Here is a 17,205-nt window from a genome sequence, read left to right on the forward strand (position 1 = left end):
TTGGCCGTGTCCAGAAACTGTTTTGACTGTGGTGACGGGATGGGATACTACTGGCATGTAACAGATAGAGGCCAGGAATGTGGCTCAACATCCTCCGATGCATAGGAAAGTCTTGTGCTATAAAGAACAATCCATGAGGCCGGGCGCAGTGGCTCATACCTGTAATCCCAACACGTTGGGAGGTTGAGGCAGGAGGATTGCTTGAGCCCAGGAATTCAAGACCAGCCTGGTCAACATGGCAAGACCCCAACTCTACTAAAAATCAAAAAACTTAGCTGGGCATGGTGGTGCATGCCTGTAATCCATGCCTATAGCTACTCGGGAGGCTGAGGCAGGAGGATTGCTTGAGCCCAGGAGGTCAAGGCTGCAGTGAGCCATGATTGCAGTACTGCACTCCAGCCTCAGTGACAGAGCAAGACCCTGTCTCAAAAAAAAAACCAAAAATTATTCAGGCAGCAAAGAGTTAAGGTATACCGTCCCACTCTGCACCTACTTTGAAAGGTAGCTACAAACCAGGCGCAGTGGCTCATGCCTGTAATCCCAGCACTTTGGGAGGCCAAGGCAGGTGGATCGTCTGAGTCAGGAGTTCGAGAACAGCCTGGCCAACATGGTGAGACCCCATCTCTACTAAAAATACAAAAATTAGCCAAACGTGGTGGCGGGCCCCTGTAATCCTGACTACTCAGGAGGCTGAGGCAGGAGAATCACGTGAACTCAGGAGACAGAGGTTGCAATGAGCCGAGATCGTGCCATTGCACTCCAGCCTGGGTGACAAGAGCAAAACTCCATCTCCAAAAAATATTTAAAAATTAAAAATTAAAAATTAAAAAATGAAAAATAAATAAATAAATAAATAAAAAGTAGCTGCATTTAGCTGGGCATGGAGGATCTCACCTGGAATCCCAGCACTTGGGAAGCCAAGGTGGGAGGACAGCTTGAGGGGCCAGGAGTTCAAGACTAGCCTGGGCAACATAGCAAGATCCCATCTCTACCAAAAATGTAAAAATTAATTTAAAAAAAAAGAGAAAGAAATAAAAATTAGCCAGGTGTGGTGGCACACACCTGTAGTCCTAGCTACTTGGGAGGCTGAGGCAGGAGGATCGCTTGAGCCAGGAGTTGGAGGCTGCAATGCGCTATGATTGCATCACTGAACTCCACCCCGGGCAATAGAGTGAGACCCTGTCTCTTTAAGAAAAAAAGAAAAGAAAAGAAAGGTAGCAGTAAAAGTGAGACCTAACCAGGCCAAATCTAGGATCCCAAGAGAAACACCTTGGTGACAGTTGTCATCCCAGAAACACAAGTAGTTGTCAAGAACTGTGAAGAGTCTGGGATCTTATCCTACTTGCAAGTGGACAATTGAACCTGCTACAGTTTTATGGATGTGGGCAGAAGACACAAGACTCCAGTATCAGAGACAAAGGACTTTATTACTCGTGGCACAGCAGGCAGCATGAACTTTGTGTTTGCACTAGCCCACATTGGGTTAGTTCCACAGCCAAGGAACTCTGAGCTTAAAGATCTCGATTTTTATAGTCGACTACAAACAAACCTGGTCTATTTTAATACCAGAGGGAGACATTATCTTTATTATATGGATAGCAAATGAAACTGCCCTCTGCTTCACAGGAAGAAACTCTGTCTTCCAAGGCTGTTTGCTATACAAACATCCTTGAAAAGATAGCTGGAATAAAAGCTGTCTGAGCCCCTGATTTTGGGGTGTACAGAAATGCAAGACACCCGTGGAGAATTGTTCTCCAATGACACCATTGACACCCAATGGGCAGTGGCTGTCCATGAAGGTAACTCAGGTAGGAGGTTGAACAGGGGAGGCTGCTCAGGTTATAGTTTGTGGGTCAATGTGTAGAATCCGGAGTCAGCCACTCTTGGTTCAACTCCCAACACCACCACTTCTTAGCTGTGCTGGCTTGAGCAAGTTATTTCACCTCTCTGTGCCTCAATTTCTCCTTTTATAAAATGGAAATGACGGCAGCACTTATCTCACGAGGTTCATGTGAAAATTAAGTGAGCTGATGTGTGCAAGGCACGTAGAACAGCATGGACACATTAAAGACATGTCAGTGTTAACTATAATTATTATTAATTATCGTGACGATGCCACCAAGCTTGTGGTCATGCCTGTTTTACAGGATTAATGGCCAAGCTCTCTAACCCACACAGTTCCCTCGGAGTGCAGCTCAGAGACTTTGGGGAGGACTTAGGGCCCTTTTCTCCTTGCCCGCCCCACCAATGGTTTGCCCCTTCCCGGATAATTTTTTTTTTTAAACAGGATCTTGCTCTGTCGCCCAGGCAGGAGTGCAGTGGTGCAATCTCAGCTCATTGCAACCTCTACCTCCCAGGTTCAAGCAATATTTGTCAGCTTCCCGAGTACCTGGGATTACAGGTGTGCAACACCTATGCCCGGCTAATTTTTTTGTATTTTTAGTAGGGACGGGATGTCACCATGTTGGCCAGGCTGGTCTCGAACTTCTATCCTCAAGGGATCCAACCCCTCGGCCTCTCAAAGTACCAGGATTACAGGTGTGAGCCACTGCACCTGGCCTAAAAACTCTTTTTTTATTAAGAGATAGAGTCTCACTCTGTTGCCCAGGCTGGAGTGCAGTGGTACCAGTATGGCTCACTGCAGACTCAAACTCCTGGGCTCAAGTGATCCTCCTGCCTCAGCCTCTGGAGTAGCTGGGACTACAGATGCATGCCACCACACCCAACTAATTTTTAAATTTTTTGTAGAGATGGGGTCTCGCTCTGTTGCTCAGGATGATCTTGAACTCCTGGGCTCAAGCGATTCTCCCACCTTTGCCTCCCAAAGTGCTGCAACTACAGGCGTGAGCCACTGCACCCAGCTTCAGGGTCATTTTTATTGTCATCCTTGTCATCTTATTACTCTATTGTACCCCATGAAATGAAACTCCATAGAGTGCAAGCTGAGAACATTTTTGCTCTTTTCTATCGGAACTCAGTAAACTCACCTGTTGCCTTGGTCTCTTTGCATGTCTCAAACTGCAGGAGACACGTTTGGGGGCAGTCCCCATCCTCTCTTCTGTTGTTTGATCTCTGCAGCCTCACCACCCACCACACCACACCACACCACACCACATCCTCATCTCTGCATTCAACCGCAGACACTCTCACCTGCCCTCAGTCCCTTCCTCCCATGACCTTCGCATAGACCCCATCACCACCGTTCAGACCTCCCTCAATTGCCACTTCCTCAGGGAGGCTTTTCCCTGACTTCCACCCAAGACTAATCAGATGCCTGCATTTTGCATGCATTAACATTTTTCGGCTGGGCGTGGTGACTCATGCCTGTAATCCCAGCACGCTGGGAGGCCGAGGTGGGCAGACCACCTGAGGTCAGGAGTTCGAGACCAGCCTGGCCAACATGGTGAAACCCTGTCTTTGCAAAAATACAAAAAGTAGCCAGGCGTGGTGGTGCGTGCCTGTAATCCCAGCTACTTGGGAGGCTGAGGCACGAGAATTGCTTGAACCTGGGAGGCAGAGGTTGCAGTGAGCCGAGATCGTGCCACTGCACTCCAGCCTGGGAGTGCAGGACAGAGCAAGACTATCTCAAAAAAAAAAAAAAATTTAGCTCACACTCTGGGTGCCTGCCCAGATCCACTGGGTTCCTACTGTTTCTCTCCACACCAAGGGGTACTTCTAGCAGCTTCATCTCTCTGCTAGGGGGAGAGGCAGTCTTCCTCCAGCTCATGAAGTGAGTGTGACCCATACAAGGGCAGATCAGCAGAATCAACAGCCCCTAAGAGCAGCCTTCAATCAACAGCAGCATGGAATTGGTGGATAAATACCCCTCTCTGCTAGGGGGAGAGGCGGTCTTCCTCCAGCTCATGAAGTGAGTGTGACCCATACAAGGGCAGATCAGCAGAATCAACAGCCCCTAAGAGCAGCCTTCAATCAACAGCAGCATGGAATTGGTGGATAAATACCCTAGCTCCTTCGCCCCTCAGCTGGGACAACTCCAAAGAGCGTGCTCTCTGCTGCCTCCAGAGGCCCTCAGTGGGACTGCACCCTATTTGTCCATGGCAGTAACTGGTTTCATAATGCATGCTTAATGGTTACTTTCTTTTCCCTATTTCACTTCCCATCCTCTACTTGTATCTCCTTGGGTCACTTCCCAAATAAACTATTTGTCCTTGCATTTTTTAAGAGATGGGATATCTGATGCCCAGGCTGAAGTGTAGTGGTGCAATAATAGCTCACGGCAGGCCAGGCACAGGGGCTCACGCCTGTAATCCCAATAGTTTGGGAGGCCAAGGCAGGAAGATCACTTGAACCCAGGAGTTCAAGACCAGCCTGCGCAACATAGCAAGACCCCACCTCTACAAAAACAAAAAAGTATCCAGGCATAGTGGCACATGCCCGTAGTCCTAGCTACTCAGGGGTCTGAGGTGGGAGGATCAATTGAAGCTGGGGGATCTAGGCTGTAGTGAGCCATGATTGTGCCACTGCACTCCAGCCTGGGCAACAGAGTGAGACCTTGTCTCGAGAAAGAAAGAAAAGAAGGAAAGAAGGAAAGAAAGAAAGAAGAAAGAAAGAAAGAAAGAAAGAAAGAAAGAAAGAAAGAAAGAGAGAAAAAGAAGCTCACTGCAGCCTCAAACTCCAGGGCCCAAGTGATTCAACTACCTTATTCTCCTGAGTAGCTGGGACGACAGGCACAGACCACCATGCCCAGCTAGTTTTTGTATCTTTTGTAAAGATGGGGTCTTGCTATGCTGCCCAGGCTGGCCTCAAACTCCTGACCTCAAGTGATCCTTCCACCTCAGCCTCCCAAAGTGCTGGGATTACAGGCGTGAGCCATTTTGCCTGACCTCCTTGAATTTTTGTATCAAAAGACAGTCATTTGCCCTATTGTAATTCATTCCATAATTGCAGTTATTGGTTGTCTTGCCCCACTGGGATGAGTCATGTCCACCACAGTGTTCCAAAAACACGCACATGGTAGTAGATGCTTGATAAATGACTCTGGGTCTCATGACTGGGAGGTGGCTGGGATGCTGATGGGCTGTTCTCTTTCCCCCATCCTGTCCTTAGAAGCCCCCAGTTGGAGAGGTTGTAGTGCAGGAGGGAAGCTCACTCCTGAGCTATAAATGGTAGCCTCCACCTGCCTCATGCTCCAGAATACACAGCCTGAACAGCTGGGGCAGGGCCCCCAGCGTCCGGGAACCCCAAATGACCCTCCCAGCCCTGACCAGGGCTCCTGGGGTGTTGCCTGGAGCTCATGCCCAGAGGAGATGTAAGTCCATTACCAAGGCTGCAGAGGACACACTAAAGATGCTGATGGGGTCGTGCAGCTAGTCCTAGCGCCATTCCTAGCCTGTTTCTCCTCTCCTCCGCATCAGACTGCACCTCTGGGAGCTCCCTTTGCAAGAAACCGTACCAGGGACAAGGGTCTTCCCTACAAGGCCATGAAGCACGCAGATATCTCCTGCGGGAGGGATCTCTTTCCGAGGTCGGTGGTGTCAGGCCTGGAATTAGCCACACCACCTGCGGCGAGGCTGGTCCCAGGGTTTCTGGGGACAGCAGGGGACAGCAGGGGTGGAGAGGACATCAGGACTGACCTCTGATGACTCAGCCTGAGATAGTGAAGAGAATGAGAAATGGTGGGCATGGAGGCCTGGTTGTGGCAGAGCAGGGTGGGTGGGGGAGTCTTAGGACTTCTTGCCAGCTCAGTCCTAGAGTCAGCCGGGCCACTCACAAGCTGGGTGACTGTGGGTGAGTCACTCTGGGCCTCAGTTTCCCCATTTGTAACACAGGGAGGGGCTTATAACCGCAGCTCATTCCTGGAGTTCATTGTAAAGGCAAAGGGGCCTCCGTTGCAGCTGCCTCGCCTGGCTGGATGGCCTCTGACGTGGAGGGCCAGCCTCAACTTCCTCCTCTGTAAAAATGGGAATAAAAGGCCAGGCACAGTGGCTCATGCCTGTAATCCCAGCACTTTGGGAGGCAAAGGTGGGTGGATCACATGAGGTCAGGAGTTGGAGTCCAGCCTGACCAACATAGCAAAACCCCGTCTCTGCTAAAAATACAAAAATTTAGCCAGGGCTGGTGGCAGGCACCTGTAGTCCCAGCTACTCGGGAGGATGAGACAGGAGAATCACTTGAACTTGGGAGGCAGAGGTTGTAGTGAGCCAAGATCATGCCACTGCACTCCAGCTTGGGTGACAGAACAAGACTCCGTCTCAAAAAAAAAGAGGGAAATAAAAACAGGCCCCCACCTCCAGCTTATGGCTCAAAGTGGGATCTGTAAGTCATCTGCTAAGCTTAGTCCATGAACGGCATTTCTTCATTATCCACCCAGGGTCCTTTCATCATGACTGACGTCCCTCGAGATGCAATTATTCTGGTCTGCTTTTGTCACAGGACGAAACTGTCTGTGTAGCATGGGGGAGGGGTGGGATAAGGGAGGAGGATGAAGAACGGAGTTGGGGAGAGGTCTGGGCTTGGCCCCCTTAACTCCGGAACACAGGGAGAAGTCAACGTCTTTAGCGCATGAAAGAAGTTCTAGAATGTTCTATTTGCTACCTTTTCAGCCCCTGCACCAACAGGGGTGAAGTTTTCACCATGACAAAGAGAAGGAAGCTGGCTTAATGAACAGTGAGGCAGCTGGGAGGGGGCAGAGGGAAGCTGGACACTCTTGGTCCGAACCTACAGTCCCCAGTGGCACTGACCACTACCCATCTCTTCCACGATCCTGTTTCCTCTACAGCCTTGGGCAGAAAACAAGGAGGGCTCCCTACCTCCACTTCATCCCACACAGGAGTCTTGATGCTGGGTGGGAGTCCAGGAGTCTGTCTAGGAATCCAGGAAGGCTTCCTAGAGGAGGAGCCATTGCATCTGGGCCTTGAAGGATGAATAGAAGTTTCCTAGGCAGCGAAGTGTGTGTGTGTGTGTGTGTGTGTGTTCATTTTAACAAACACTTTCCTATCTTCTAGGGGCCAGGTACTCAGAAGACCACAGACAAGACCCAGCCCCATGGCCTGCCCCAAAGAGTTCACATCTCATAAATGATGCTTGAATAATAACAATAATAGTAACAGCTCCCACATGCTGAGTGTGCGCTGCTAGGACACAGCATGTGACAGGAATTCAGTGCCTGAATGAATGAGCCAATAAATTAAACTTTCTCTTTAAAAAAAAATTCATTTTGTTTTATTCTTTTAGCTCTACTATCTAAGGAAGGAAAAAGCTTTCTGGAGTCAGCAAATCCTGCCCCTGATTGCTGGAGGGGAGAAGGGAGGCATAGTAGGGCCAAGGAGACAGATGGCACAAAGGCCTGGGGGTGGGAAAACTGGAGTACAGGGGTCCAGTGTGGAGAGAGTTGGGGGCAGAGTCTTAAGCGGGGAGCTAAGGCACTAAGGCCGTCTCCTGTTCTTTGGGAACTGGGGAGCCACAACTTGATTCCCAGCATAAGAGGGAGGGAAGGAAGACCTGAGATCTAAAGAGGACAGCAGGAGCCTGCCCTGGGCTCCAAGAGTTTCAGAGATGGCCCAGATCAGTTGATTGAGTGGCCTTCTCCCTGTCATGAGCTACAAGCAGTAGAAGCCACAGGGGGGCAGAAGAGATGGAGAGATGGAGAGAGACACAGAGACAGTCACCAGAAGAGAGACAGAGGCATGGCAGAAACAGGTAGGAGAAATCCAGGAAGGCTCCCTGGGGGTGGTGGCAGGAAATAGGGTGGAGGCCTAATCCCTGATACTAGAGAGGCAGGACCTAGAGGGGAGGAGAAAGCTTTATGCCAGGCTGGAAGTCCAAAAGTCTGTCTAGGAATCCAGGACGGCTTCCTGAAGGAGGGGCCATTGGATCTGGGCCTTGAAAGGTAAATAGACATTTCCTACATTTCCTAGGCAGAGAAAAGTGTGTGTGTGGGCGGCGGGGGGGGGGGGGGATACGGGGAATTGCTCATTTTACTTAACAAGTACTTTCCCATTTTTAGGGGACCAGGTACTCAGGGGGCCACAGACAAGATCAAGGCAGAAAAGACAGGCGCCTCCCCACATTTCAGCACCGGGACCCCGAGCCCACCCACAGCCCTCTTCATTCCTCCCAACGATGGATGGGGAAACTGAGGCAGCCCAGAGCAGCCCCCACCCTAGGTTCTGCCCGGGCAGCTTCTCCTGGGCCTGTGCCGTGCCCACACGCCCACGCGGGACCTGTGTCACCAGGTTAAAAATGGAAACAGCTAGGATCTTTTTTTCTTTTCTTCCTTTAAGAAAATCCTAGGTCCAAATAAGGCGAGGGCTGCCGGGAGCACGGTGAGCTGGCCAAGTCCTCCTGAGCAAGCGAGTGGCGGCTGGCCCGGCCGGCCTGGGCTTGGGCTTCCTCCAAGACTCGCCTGGCAGGAGGGCGGAGGCACCCCGGGAGGCTATAAGGCCCTCTCCTCCACCCTGCCAGGCTCACTCGGCCCCACAGCCACAGCCCCTGACTGCCGCAGCCCCCACAGAGCCCGCCGCGCACCCCGCGTCCCCCACGCCAGCGCCCAGCCATGGAGGCCATCAAGAAGAAAATGCAGATGCTGAAGTTGGACAAGGAGAATGCCATCGACCGCGCGGAGCAGGCGGAGGCGGATAAGAAAGCCGCTGAGGACAAGTGCAAGCAGGTGAGGTGCCCTCCGCTGGGCCGCTCCGGGCTGCTGGGCGTCCTCTCTGTGCGGAAGGCCGGGGTCTGGAGCCCAGTTGGGGGTCGCAGACACCTGCGGGAGGATAGGAGGCTGATGCTTTGGCGGAGGAAGAGCGAGGGGACCATTGCCTTCCTTGGATGGGGTCCTGGGCTGGAAGAGGGGTGACGATCGGACCCACCCCCAGCAGGGCCAGTGCGAACAAAGTGAGTTTGACAGAGAGAGTTGGCGGGGGAGGGAGAGTGAGAACGTTCGTGAGCGAGGTAGAGGTGTCGTTTGCGCTGGGAGGTTGTGTACTACATAGGGAGGTTGGGGACATGCTGTGTGTGTGTATTTGCGTGTGTTTGAGCGTATGTGTGTGTACGTGTGTGTGTACGTGTGTGCGTGTTTGCCTCTGGTGTGTGTGTGCGTGTGTGTGTGTGTTTGAGACGGAGTCTCGCTCTGTGGCCCAGGCTGGAGTGCAGTGGCCCGATCTCGGATCACTGCAACCTCCGCCTCCTGGGTTCAAGCGATTCTCCTGCCTCAGCCTCCGAGTAGCTGGGATTACAGGCACCCACCATCACACCCGGCTAATTTTGTATTTTTAGTAGAGACCGGATTTCGCCATGTTGGCCGGACTGGTCTCAAACTCCTGACCTCAAGTGATCCGCCTGCGTCTGCCTCCCAAAGTGCTGGGATTACAGGCATAAGCCACTGCACCCGGCCATTTGTGTGTGTTTGAGCAATTCTGTGTGTGTGTGTGTGAGCATTTCTGCGTGTGTCTGTGTGTGTATCTGCATGTTTGAGCATTTGTATGTGTCTGTGTACATGTATTGTGTATGTTTGAGCGTGTGTCTGTGTGTGTATCTATGTGTTTAAGCATTTCTGCACATGTCTGTGTGTGTACACATATTTGTGTGTTTGAGCAATTCTCTGTGCGTGTGTGAGTGTATCTGTGTGTGTTTGAGCCTTTCTGTGTGTGCACATGTGTTGTATGTGTCTGTTTTACGTGTCTATCTGTACATGCGCATATGTTTCAGCTGAAAAGAGTGCGGAGGCGTAAAGGTGACCGTGAGAATGAGTGTGTACTAGGAGAGCTGTGAGTGTGTGGGACGCTGCATGCGGCTGTTGGAAAGTAGGTGTGAAAGAGTGTGGGTGTGTTTGTGAGCCTGTGTGTAGATGGTGGGGGTCTGTGAGGGTAGCGGGACAGGCTGACTGTGTGTGCTTGAGCAAACGCTGGTATGACAGTGATTGAAAGTACATGTTGATGTGGCTATGTTTGTGTTGGCATCTGTGTATCAGGGTGATGGGTTTCTGATGGCGTGTGTGTGTGCACCCACGCACATGTTTGGATGTGTGTTTCTGTTGTGTGTGTGTTGGTGACTGTGCTTCTGTTGGGGTGTGTGTGCATGTTTAGATGAGTGTGTGTTTCTGTTGGTGTGTTTATGTGTATGAGTGTGTTTCTGTTGGTGTGTGTGAATGTGTATGGATGAGTGTGTGTTTCTGATGGGGTGTGTGTATGGTTGTGTGTTTCTATTGGTGTGTATGTGTGTGGATGAGTGTATGTTTCTATTGGTGTGTGTATGAGTGTGTGTTTCTGTTGGTGTGTATGTGTGTGAATGAGTGTGTGTTTCTATTGGTGTGTGTGTGAATGTGTATGGATAAGTGTGTGTTTCTGATGGGGTGTGTGTATGATTGTGTGTTTCTATTGGTGTGTATGTGTGTGGATGAGTGTGTGTTTCTATTGGGGTGTGTGTGTGGATGAGTGTGTGTTTCTATTGGGGTGTGTGTGGATGACTGTGTGTTTCTGTTAGTGTGTATGTGTGTGACTGTGTTTTTATGGGGTTGTGTGTATGTGTGTGATTCTATTGAGGTGTGTGTGTGGATGAGTGTGTGTTTCTATTGGTGTGTGTGGATGAATGTGTGTTTCTGTTGCTGTGTGTGTGGATGAGTGTGTGTTTCTGTTGGTGTGTGTGTGGATGAGTGTGTGTTTCTGTTGGGGTGTGTGTGTGGATAAGTGTGTGTTTTTATGGGGTTGCGTGTATGTGTGTGTTTCTATTGGGGTGTGTGTGCGTGTGTGGATGAGTGTGTGTTTCGATTGGTGTGTGTGTGAATGAGTGTGTGTTTCTGTCGGGGTGAGTGTGTGTGTCAGTGACTGTTTCTGCTGGCGTGTGCATATGGATGTGAGGGGGGCTGTGCAGACCTGTGTGTGCGTGTAGGTGACGCTATGCCCCTGGATCAGGAAGCCTCCACTGTGACAGAAGCCCATGGTCTCATGGGCACCTGCCCAGGAGAATGGCACGGCACGTGTGTGTGTGTGTGTGTGTGTGTGGTGGGGGCCCAGGGCTGTGACCTGCTGCAGGGGTGACTAGGTGGGGTCTGGGGACTGGGATGGGAGTAGAGTTGAGAGTGAGTCTGAGAATCTCATTGTGTATGTGGGGGTGTCCCTGCTAAAAGCCTGGAGGCCGGGGCAGGTGGGCTGCCCATGGTGGACGGAGGAGAGGGAGGCCATTTCCCATCTCCTGGCAGCCAAGAGCCCACACAGACCCAGAACTTTGGAGACAAGAGTCCTGGGAATCCTGGCAATGAGAATGCATTGGAGTTCCAAGGCCGTGGCCATGGTTTGGGGCAGAGCAGACAGGAGCAGTGGGTGGGAGGAAGGAAGGGAGTCCCCTCCCACAGAGCCATGTTCCCCACAATGTTTATCCACACCCCGATGTCAACTGCCAAGCCCTGGGGAGCATCCAGGTCTCCGATAAACCCTGGGAGATGCCTAGGACCACGGCACCGAGTGCCCAGCCCCACCCAGGCCAGGAGCCAGGCCAGCCCGGCAGCTAAAGGCGAAAGCTCGGAGCTCAGACTGGCCATGTTTGAGTCATGGCTCAGTCGCTAGGTGTCCCGGACGCCTGCATGAGTGAGATACGGAAGTGACAGTAGGGCCTCCCTTGCCACCCCATGACAGGATTAGAGGTGACTGTACAGGTGGAACCCTTGGCCCGGAGCCTAGCTCAGAGTAAGCACTCAATAAATGTAGGTTGATTTCCTGCCCCGCCCTACTTCCCCTTTGGGCCTCCCCAGCCCCCCGTGCCCCAGGGCTGCCCTAAGAGTCTGTGGCACATTCGTGCAGGCCAAGCCCCACCCCAGTGTTCCCTGCCACAAGCTCCCTCCGCCTTCTCTGTGCCCCTCCCTGGCAAACACAGACATTCATCCTGTGCTGGGCCAGCTTCTAGCCATCATTTAGCCCTCACCATGAGGGACTTAGCCAGAGATTCGGAGAGAAACAAGTTTATAGCACTAATTCTTACTAAGGTGTGAGTGGCTATCTCCCAGGACAAGTTCAAAAAGGAAGAATCCTCAAAGCCTCCAGCCAGCTGCGTGGCCAAGGAGGTTATGCCTTTTTTGTCCCACAAAGATGCCCACTGGAGTAGACTTGGGCTCAAAGCAAGTCTACACAGACTAGCTTTCAGGCAAACCTCCATAGACTAGCACATACTTTGTGTATATCAGTCTTTAAATGTATTTTTATTTTTTAGAGATGGGGGTCTCACTCTGTTGCCCAGGCTGGAGTGCAGTGGTGCAATCACAGCTCACTGCAGCCTCGAACTCCCAGGGCTCAAGCGATCCTCCCACCTCAGCCTCCCCAGTGGAGGTGCACACCTCCACGCCCAGCTAGTTATTTTATTTTTAGTAGAGACAGGGTCTCACTATGTTGCCCAGGCTAGTCTTGAACTCCTGGGCTCAAGTGATCCTTCCACCTCAACCTCCCAAAGTGCTGGGATCACAGACTTGAGCCACGGAGCCTGGTCTTTGTGACTCTCCTAGCTTCATGACTGAGGACACGTTCCTGCACATTTCTGAGCCCTCAGTGTCCTCATCTGTGAAATGGGAACACATGAGGCCTTCTGAAGTTCAGGTGTGGAACTCAAGATCCCAGAATTCCGAAGCAGAAGCCAGAGCCCCACAGGAGCTAACGGCCAGTCCTGCTGGGGAATAGAGGCACTTAGAGCGCCTGACGCTGCAGGAGGCCAGAGAGAGCAGCTCTCGGGCCAGCCTGATCCCAGCAGCCAAGCACTGATTTCTGGCCCTGCTTACCCAGTGTGGGAAAAGGACAAAGAGGCCCAGCCCGGCCGCTTCCTGCCCACTCCCCTCCCAGGGCAGCAACATCCTCCACCACTGGCCTTTGAACCCACATCCTGCCTCAGCCCTGCCCCAAGGCCCTATTTGCAGGGACTAAGGTAATCCTATGACAGATAGGGAAACTGAGGCTCACAGAGGGACAATGACGGGCACGCGCCACCAGGCCCGGCTAATTTTTGTATTTTTAGTAAAGACGGGGTTTCACCATGTTGGTCTGGCTGGTCTCAAACTCCTGACCTCGTGATCCGCCCACCTCGGCCTCCCGAAGTGCTGGAATTACAGGCGTGAGCCACGGCGCCCAGCTCTCATTTATTTTTTATACTCACTGCCTACCACTGAAGGGTTTGGGGTTGTGTCTTCAATTCATCCCAAACACTTCCCACAGTGTTCTAATGCTGGGGCCCATAGTGGCCTCAGTCCCAGACCTGACCCCCAAGAAACTCCAAGCTGAGGGAGACAGACCATGAATACCTCCAGCTCAGAGGTCAGGGCCAGACCAGAGGGAGGGACAGAGGCTGGGAGAGCTGTAGGCGTAGCGAAAGCTCTGCTCAGGGCAGCAGAGCAGGCCACCAGGGTTGGGGAGCCTTGGGACTGAGCATGGAGGGACGGTAGACGCCCTCCCAGTGAAAAGTAGAAAGTCATTCTTAGCAGTGGGTCCAGCATGGTCTAGAAGTCAAGCAAACCAGCTTTGGATTCAGACTAACAAAGATTCAAATCCCCCATCTGTGTGGCATCAGGCAAGTCCCTTCCCCTTTCAGAGACTCAGTTTGCCCTTCTGTAGTATGGGGCTTCCCTGAGACAATATTTGTAACATGCCCTGGCCAGGTATAGTGGCTCACACCTGTAATCCCAGCACTTCAGGAGGCTGAGGTGGGGGATCACCTGAGGTCAGGAGTTCGAGACCAGCCTGGCAAAACCCTGTCTCTACAAAAAATACAAAAATTAACCGGGCTTGGTGGCACGAGCCTGTAATCCCAGCTACTAGGGAGGTTGAGGCAGGAGAAGCACTTGAGCCTGGGAGGTGGAAGTTGCAGTGAGCTGAGATCCAGCCACTACACTCCAGCCTAGGCAACAGAGCAAGACTCTGTCTCAAAAAATATATCAAAACAATTTGTAACACGCCCAACACATTCTAAATGCCAGATAGCCCCCTGTCGGCCTTATCCCCGTCCTCACATGTTCTTGCCCAAACATTTCCCCCAAAAAAGTAGTCAAAACCCCAAACCAAACAAAAAAACCCCAAACCAGCCAGGTGGGGTGGCTCATGCCGGTTGTCCCAGCTACTCGGGAGGCTGAAGTGGGAGGATCCCTTGAGCCCAGGAGTTCGAGACCAGCCTGGAAAACACAGCGAGATCCTATCTCAAAAAAAAAAACAAAAACAAAACAAAACACCCAAACCATCTTCATACCCTGATGAGTCCAATGCTGTCAGATTTGCTCTCACTCTTCCTACATGTTAGGAGAGTCCTGTGTTGGGCACACAGTTGGCACCCAATAAATGCTGTGATCCACAGATCTGGAAGGAAGTCAGGTGGACACTGTAGGTCAGGGTTGACCTATGAAACGTCTTTAAGGAAACTGGCTCATTTTCTCAGTCAAGGCAGAAGTTCAAAAGCAGCTGCCGGAATGCTCAGAGACCAGCATGTCAAGGTTTCTGTTCTGCAGATGGAGAAACTGAGGCCAGAAAAGGGGACGGGGGTCGCAGAGCTTGGATTTGGAGTCAGGCTTCCAGGCTCCCCACCCGGAGGTCAAGGTCAGGCCCTATAGACTCTGACCCTGCCCTGATCAGCTGGCCACCCTGGATTGGGCCCTGTCGTCTCCCCATAGCTTGGGATGCTCCTGAGGACTTCAGACAGGATAGCCCTCCCTGCTCTCTGTCGCATCTCAGCTAGAGACCCTTGCAGGTCACCTCAGTGACATCAGCTGAACCTCCAGCTGCCAGCCTCCACCCCATCCTCCAGCTGACACCCAGCAGGCCGCAAGATGGGAAGCCTGGAGTTCACACTTTCCAGCTACTCAGGAGGCTGAGGCGGGAGGATCGCTTGAGCCGAGGAGGTCAAGGCTGCAGTAAGCTATGATCACACCACTGCACTCCAGCCTGGGAGACACAGCAAGACCATGTAAAAAAAAAAAAAAAAAAAAACGCAAAAAAAAAAAATAATGCACACACACACACAGCAAGATCAGGTAAAAAAAAAAAAAAAAAGGCAAAAAAAAACCATGCACACACACACACATATGGGGCACCTGGTACATTTTGTACATCCACTCAGGGGTGAGCACGTAGCCCAGACAGGATTCAGAGCTCAGTCTAGAAGCCACGGGCACAGCAGCTTTTTTAACATACCCTCTTCAGGAAAAAAAAGAAGAGAAGCAAGTCAGAGAGGGAGGAAGGGAAGCTGGCCTAGTGTGAGGAACAGGGCCAAGGGCTTTGTCTTTGTCAGCTCAGGCAGTTATAACAAAACACCATAGACTGGGTAGCTTCAATAATAGACATTTATTGTTTACAGTCTGGAGGCTAGATGTCCAAGATCAAGATGCTGGCAGATTAAATGTCTGGTGAAGGCTCTCTAGCTAGCTTGCAGACAGCCACCTTCTTGCTGTGTCCTCACATTGGAAGAGGATAACCAAGTTCTGGTCTCTTCTCATAAGGGCCTTAATCCCATCATGGTGGGTCAACCCTCATGACCTCACCCAAACCTCATCATCTTCCAAAGGCACCATCACCAATTACCATCACATGGAGATAAGGGCTTCAACACATGAATTGGAGAGGGGGCAAAAGCAAGCATTCAGTTCATTATAGGCTTATATTCCAGAAGACCTGGGCTCAAACCCTGTGCTGTGTGACCTGGGGAAAGTCATCCCACCTCTCTGAGCCTCCTGCTGTGGGGAGGAAGCAGGAGAATGAAGCTGGGCTCAGTGGGGGCTGTCTGCCCACCCTGGGAGCAGGAACAAGATCAGTGTCAAACCATCTAAGGCAAAAGTCAGATCCAAGCCAGGTGTGGTGACTCACGCCTGCAATCCCAGCAATTTGGGAGGCCGAGGCGGGCAGATCACTTGAGGTCAGGAGTTTGAGACCTGCCTGGCCAATATTGCAAAACCCTGTCTCTACTGAAAATACAAAAATTAGCCAGGCGTGGTGGTGTGCACCTGTAGTACCAGCTACCAGGGAGGTTGAGGCAGGAGAATCACTTGAACCCAGGAGGCGGAGGTTGCAGTGAGCTGAGATCGTGCCACTGCACTCCAGCCTTGGTGACAGAGCGAGACTCAAAAAAAAGTCAGATCCAGGCATGAGCTGGATATGATCACCCTAATCCAGAGTTGGGGGCCCAAGGAGGGAGTTTCAGCCTGGAGGTGACAGAAAAGTCTTCTTGAGCCAACTCTAGACCGGTGGGGTGGGGGGTGACAAAGAGAGGTGATGGGGTCTGTGGTTTGTAATCCATAGGCCTGAGCTTCTCAAACTAGGAGTGGTGGGAGGATAGGACTCTTGGGATAAACAGAGGACTGAAAATTTAGGGAAAGTAGGGGACATTTTTATTAAAATGAACATGGCCTATATGCAAAAATTTTAAAGATTTAACCCGAGCCTTCAAAGAAAGTGATACTGTAGGGGCGAGTCTCTTCTAGCCAAGCCCCCCAAAGCCCAGAAATGAGGGACTAGGTCTGAGCCCTTCAGCCCTTCAGCCCTTCAGAGTATTTTGGTAAGACAGTCTAAGAACCACTGCCTTGGGCCATAGGGAGCCATAGCAGGTTCTAGGCAGAAAGAGGGCAGGCGTATTTGTTAGAAAGTTTCTCTGACCCCGTGTTGGGGTCAGAACCAGAGGGAGAAATGCTGGGGACAGGGATGGGCGGAGGGATCCACGCGCAGAGAATGAGATTGCTTAACTCCAGATCATGGTGAGGCTGCACCTCTGAAACTGGAATGTGTGTATTTCTGGAAAACATTTGGGATCTTCAGTTTCCCAAAAGCTGCCATTGATCTCCCTAGAGTACTGGGGACCCCAATAAGCCTAAAACAGCTGGTCCTCAGGACGAGGGAAAGATGTGAAAATCCCACTATCAGGTAGCATGGATGGCGTGGTGCATGCTATCGCAACCCCTGTTCTACAGATAAGGAAACTGATGCCCAGAGAGAGACGGAGGACTCTTGTGAATATTGGGGGGGACCACCCCTGCACCTCGGGGACGTGACCACGCCCCCCCCAGGCTGACCCGTTCCTCGCTCTGTCGTCCCCAGGTGGAGGAGGAGCTGACGCACCTCCAGAAGAAACTAAAAGGGACAGAGGACGAGCTGGATAAATATTCCGAGGACCTGAAGGACGCGCAGGAGAAGCTGGAGCTCACGGAGAAGAAGGCCTCCGACGTACGTGTGCAGGGATGCGGGAGCCCGCGGCGGGGCCAGGCCGGAGCCCCGGGGCCGGGAAGGCGGGGAGAGCCGC

The 17,205-nt window shown here is 51.8% G+C and overlaps 1 protein-coding gene and 1 long non-coding RNA gene across 5 annotated transcripts in view; both read left to right on the forward strand.

The window, feature by feature from the left end:
- Nucleotides 1-6,487: 6,487 nt before the first annotated feature.
- On the forward strand, nt 6,488-7,171 carry LOC130541011 (uncharacterized). The gene is made up of 3 exons (XR_008955056.2): nt 6,488-6,627; nt 6,740-6,908; nt 6,966-7,171. It is a non-coding gene; the product is annotated as an uncharacterized LOC130541011 (long non-coding RNA).
- A 95-nt stretch (nt 7,172-7,266) lies between these two features.
- Nucleotides 7,267-17,205, forward strand: part of TPM4 (tropomyosin 4) — a 36,702-nt gene continuing 26,763 nt past the window's right edge. The window contains exons 1-3 of one of the 4 annotated variants that reach the window (XM_063599980.1): nt 7,267-7,659; nt 7,967-8,629; nt 17,004-17,129. In XM_063599980.1, coding sequence (XP_063456050.1) covers nt 8,516-8,629; nt 17,004-17,129 — 240 coding nt within the window. In that variant the 5' untranslated portion in view covers nt 7,267-7,659; nt 7,967-8,515. Of the gene's footprint in view, nt 7,660-7,966; nt 8,630-17,003; nt 17,130-17,205 lie in introns of those variants that run through there. The other 3 variants (XM_003813564.6, XM_008966097.5, XM_063599982.1) reach the window with 3 other exon arrangements.

Source organism: Pan paniscus, chromosome 20 (genome assembly GCF_029289425.2).
Source record: "Pan paniscus chromosome 20, NHGRI_mPanPan1-v2.0_pri, whole genome shotgun sequence".
Lineage (NCBI taxonomy): Eukaryota > Metazoa > Chordata > Mammalia > Primates > Hominidae > Pan > Pan paniscus.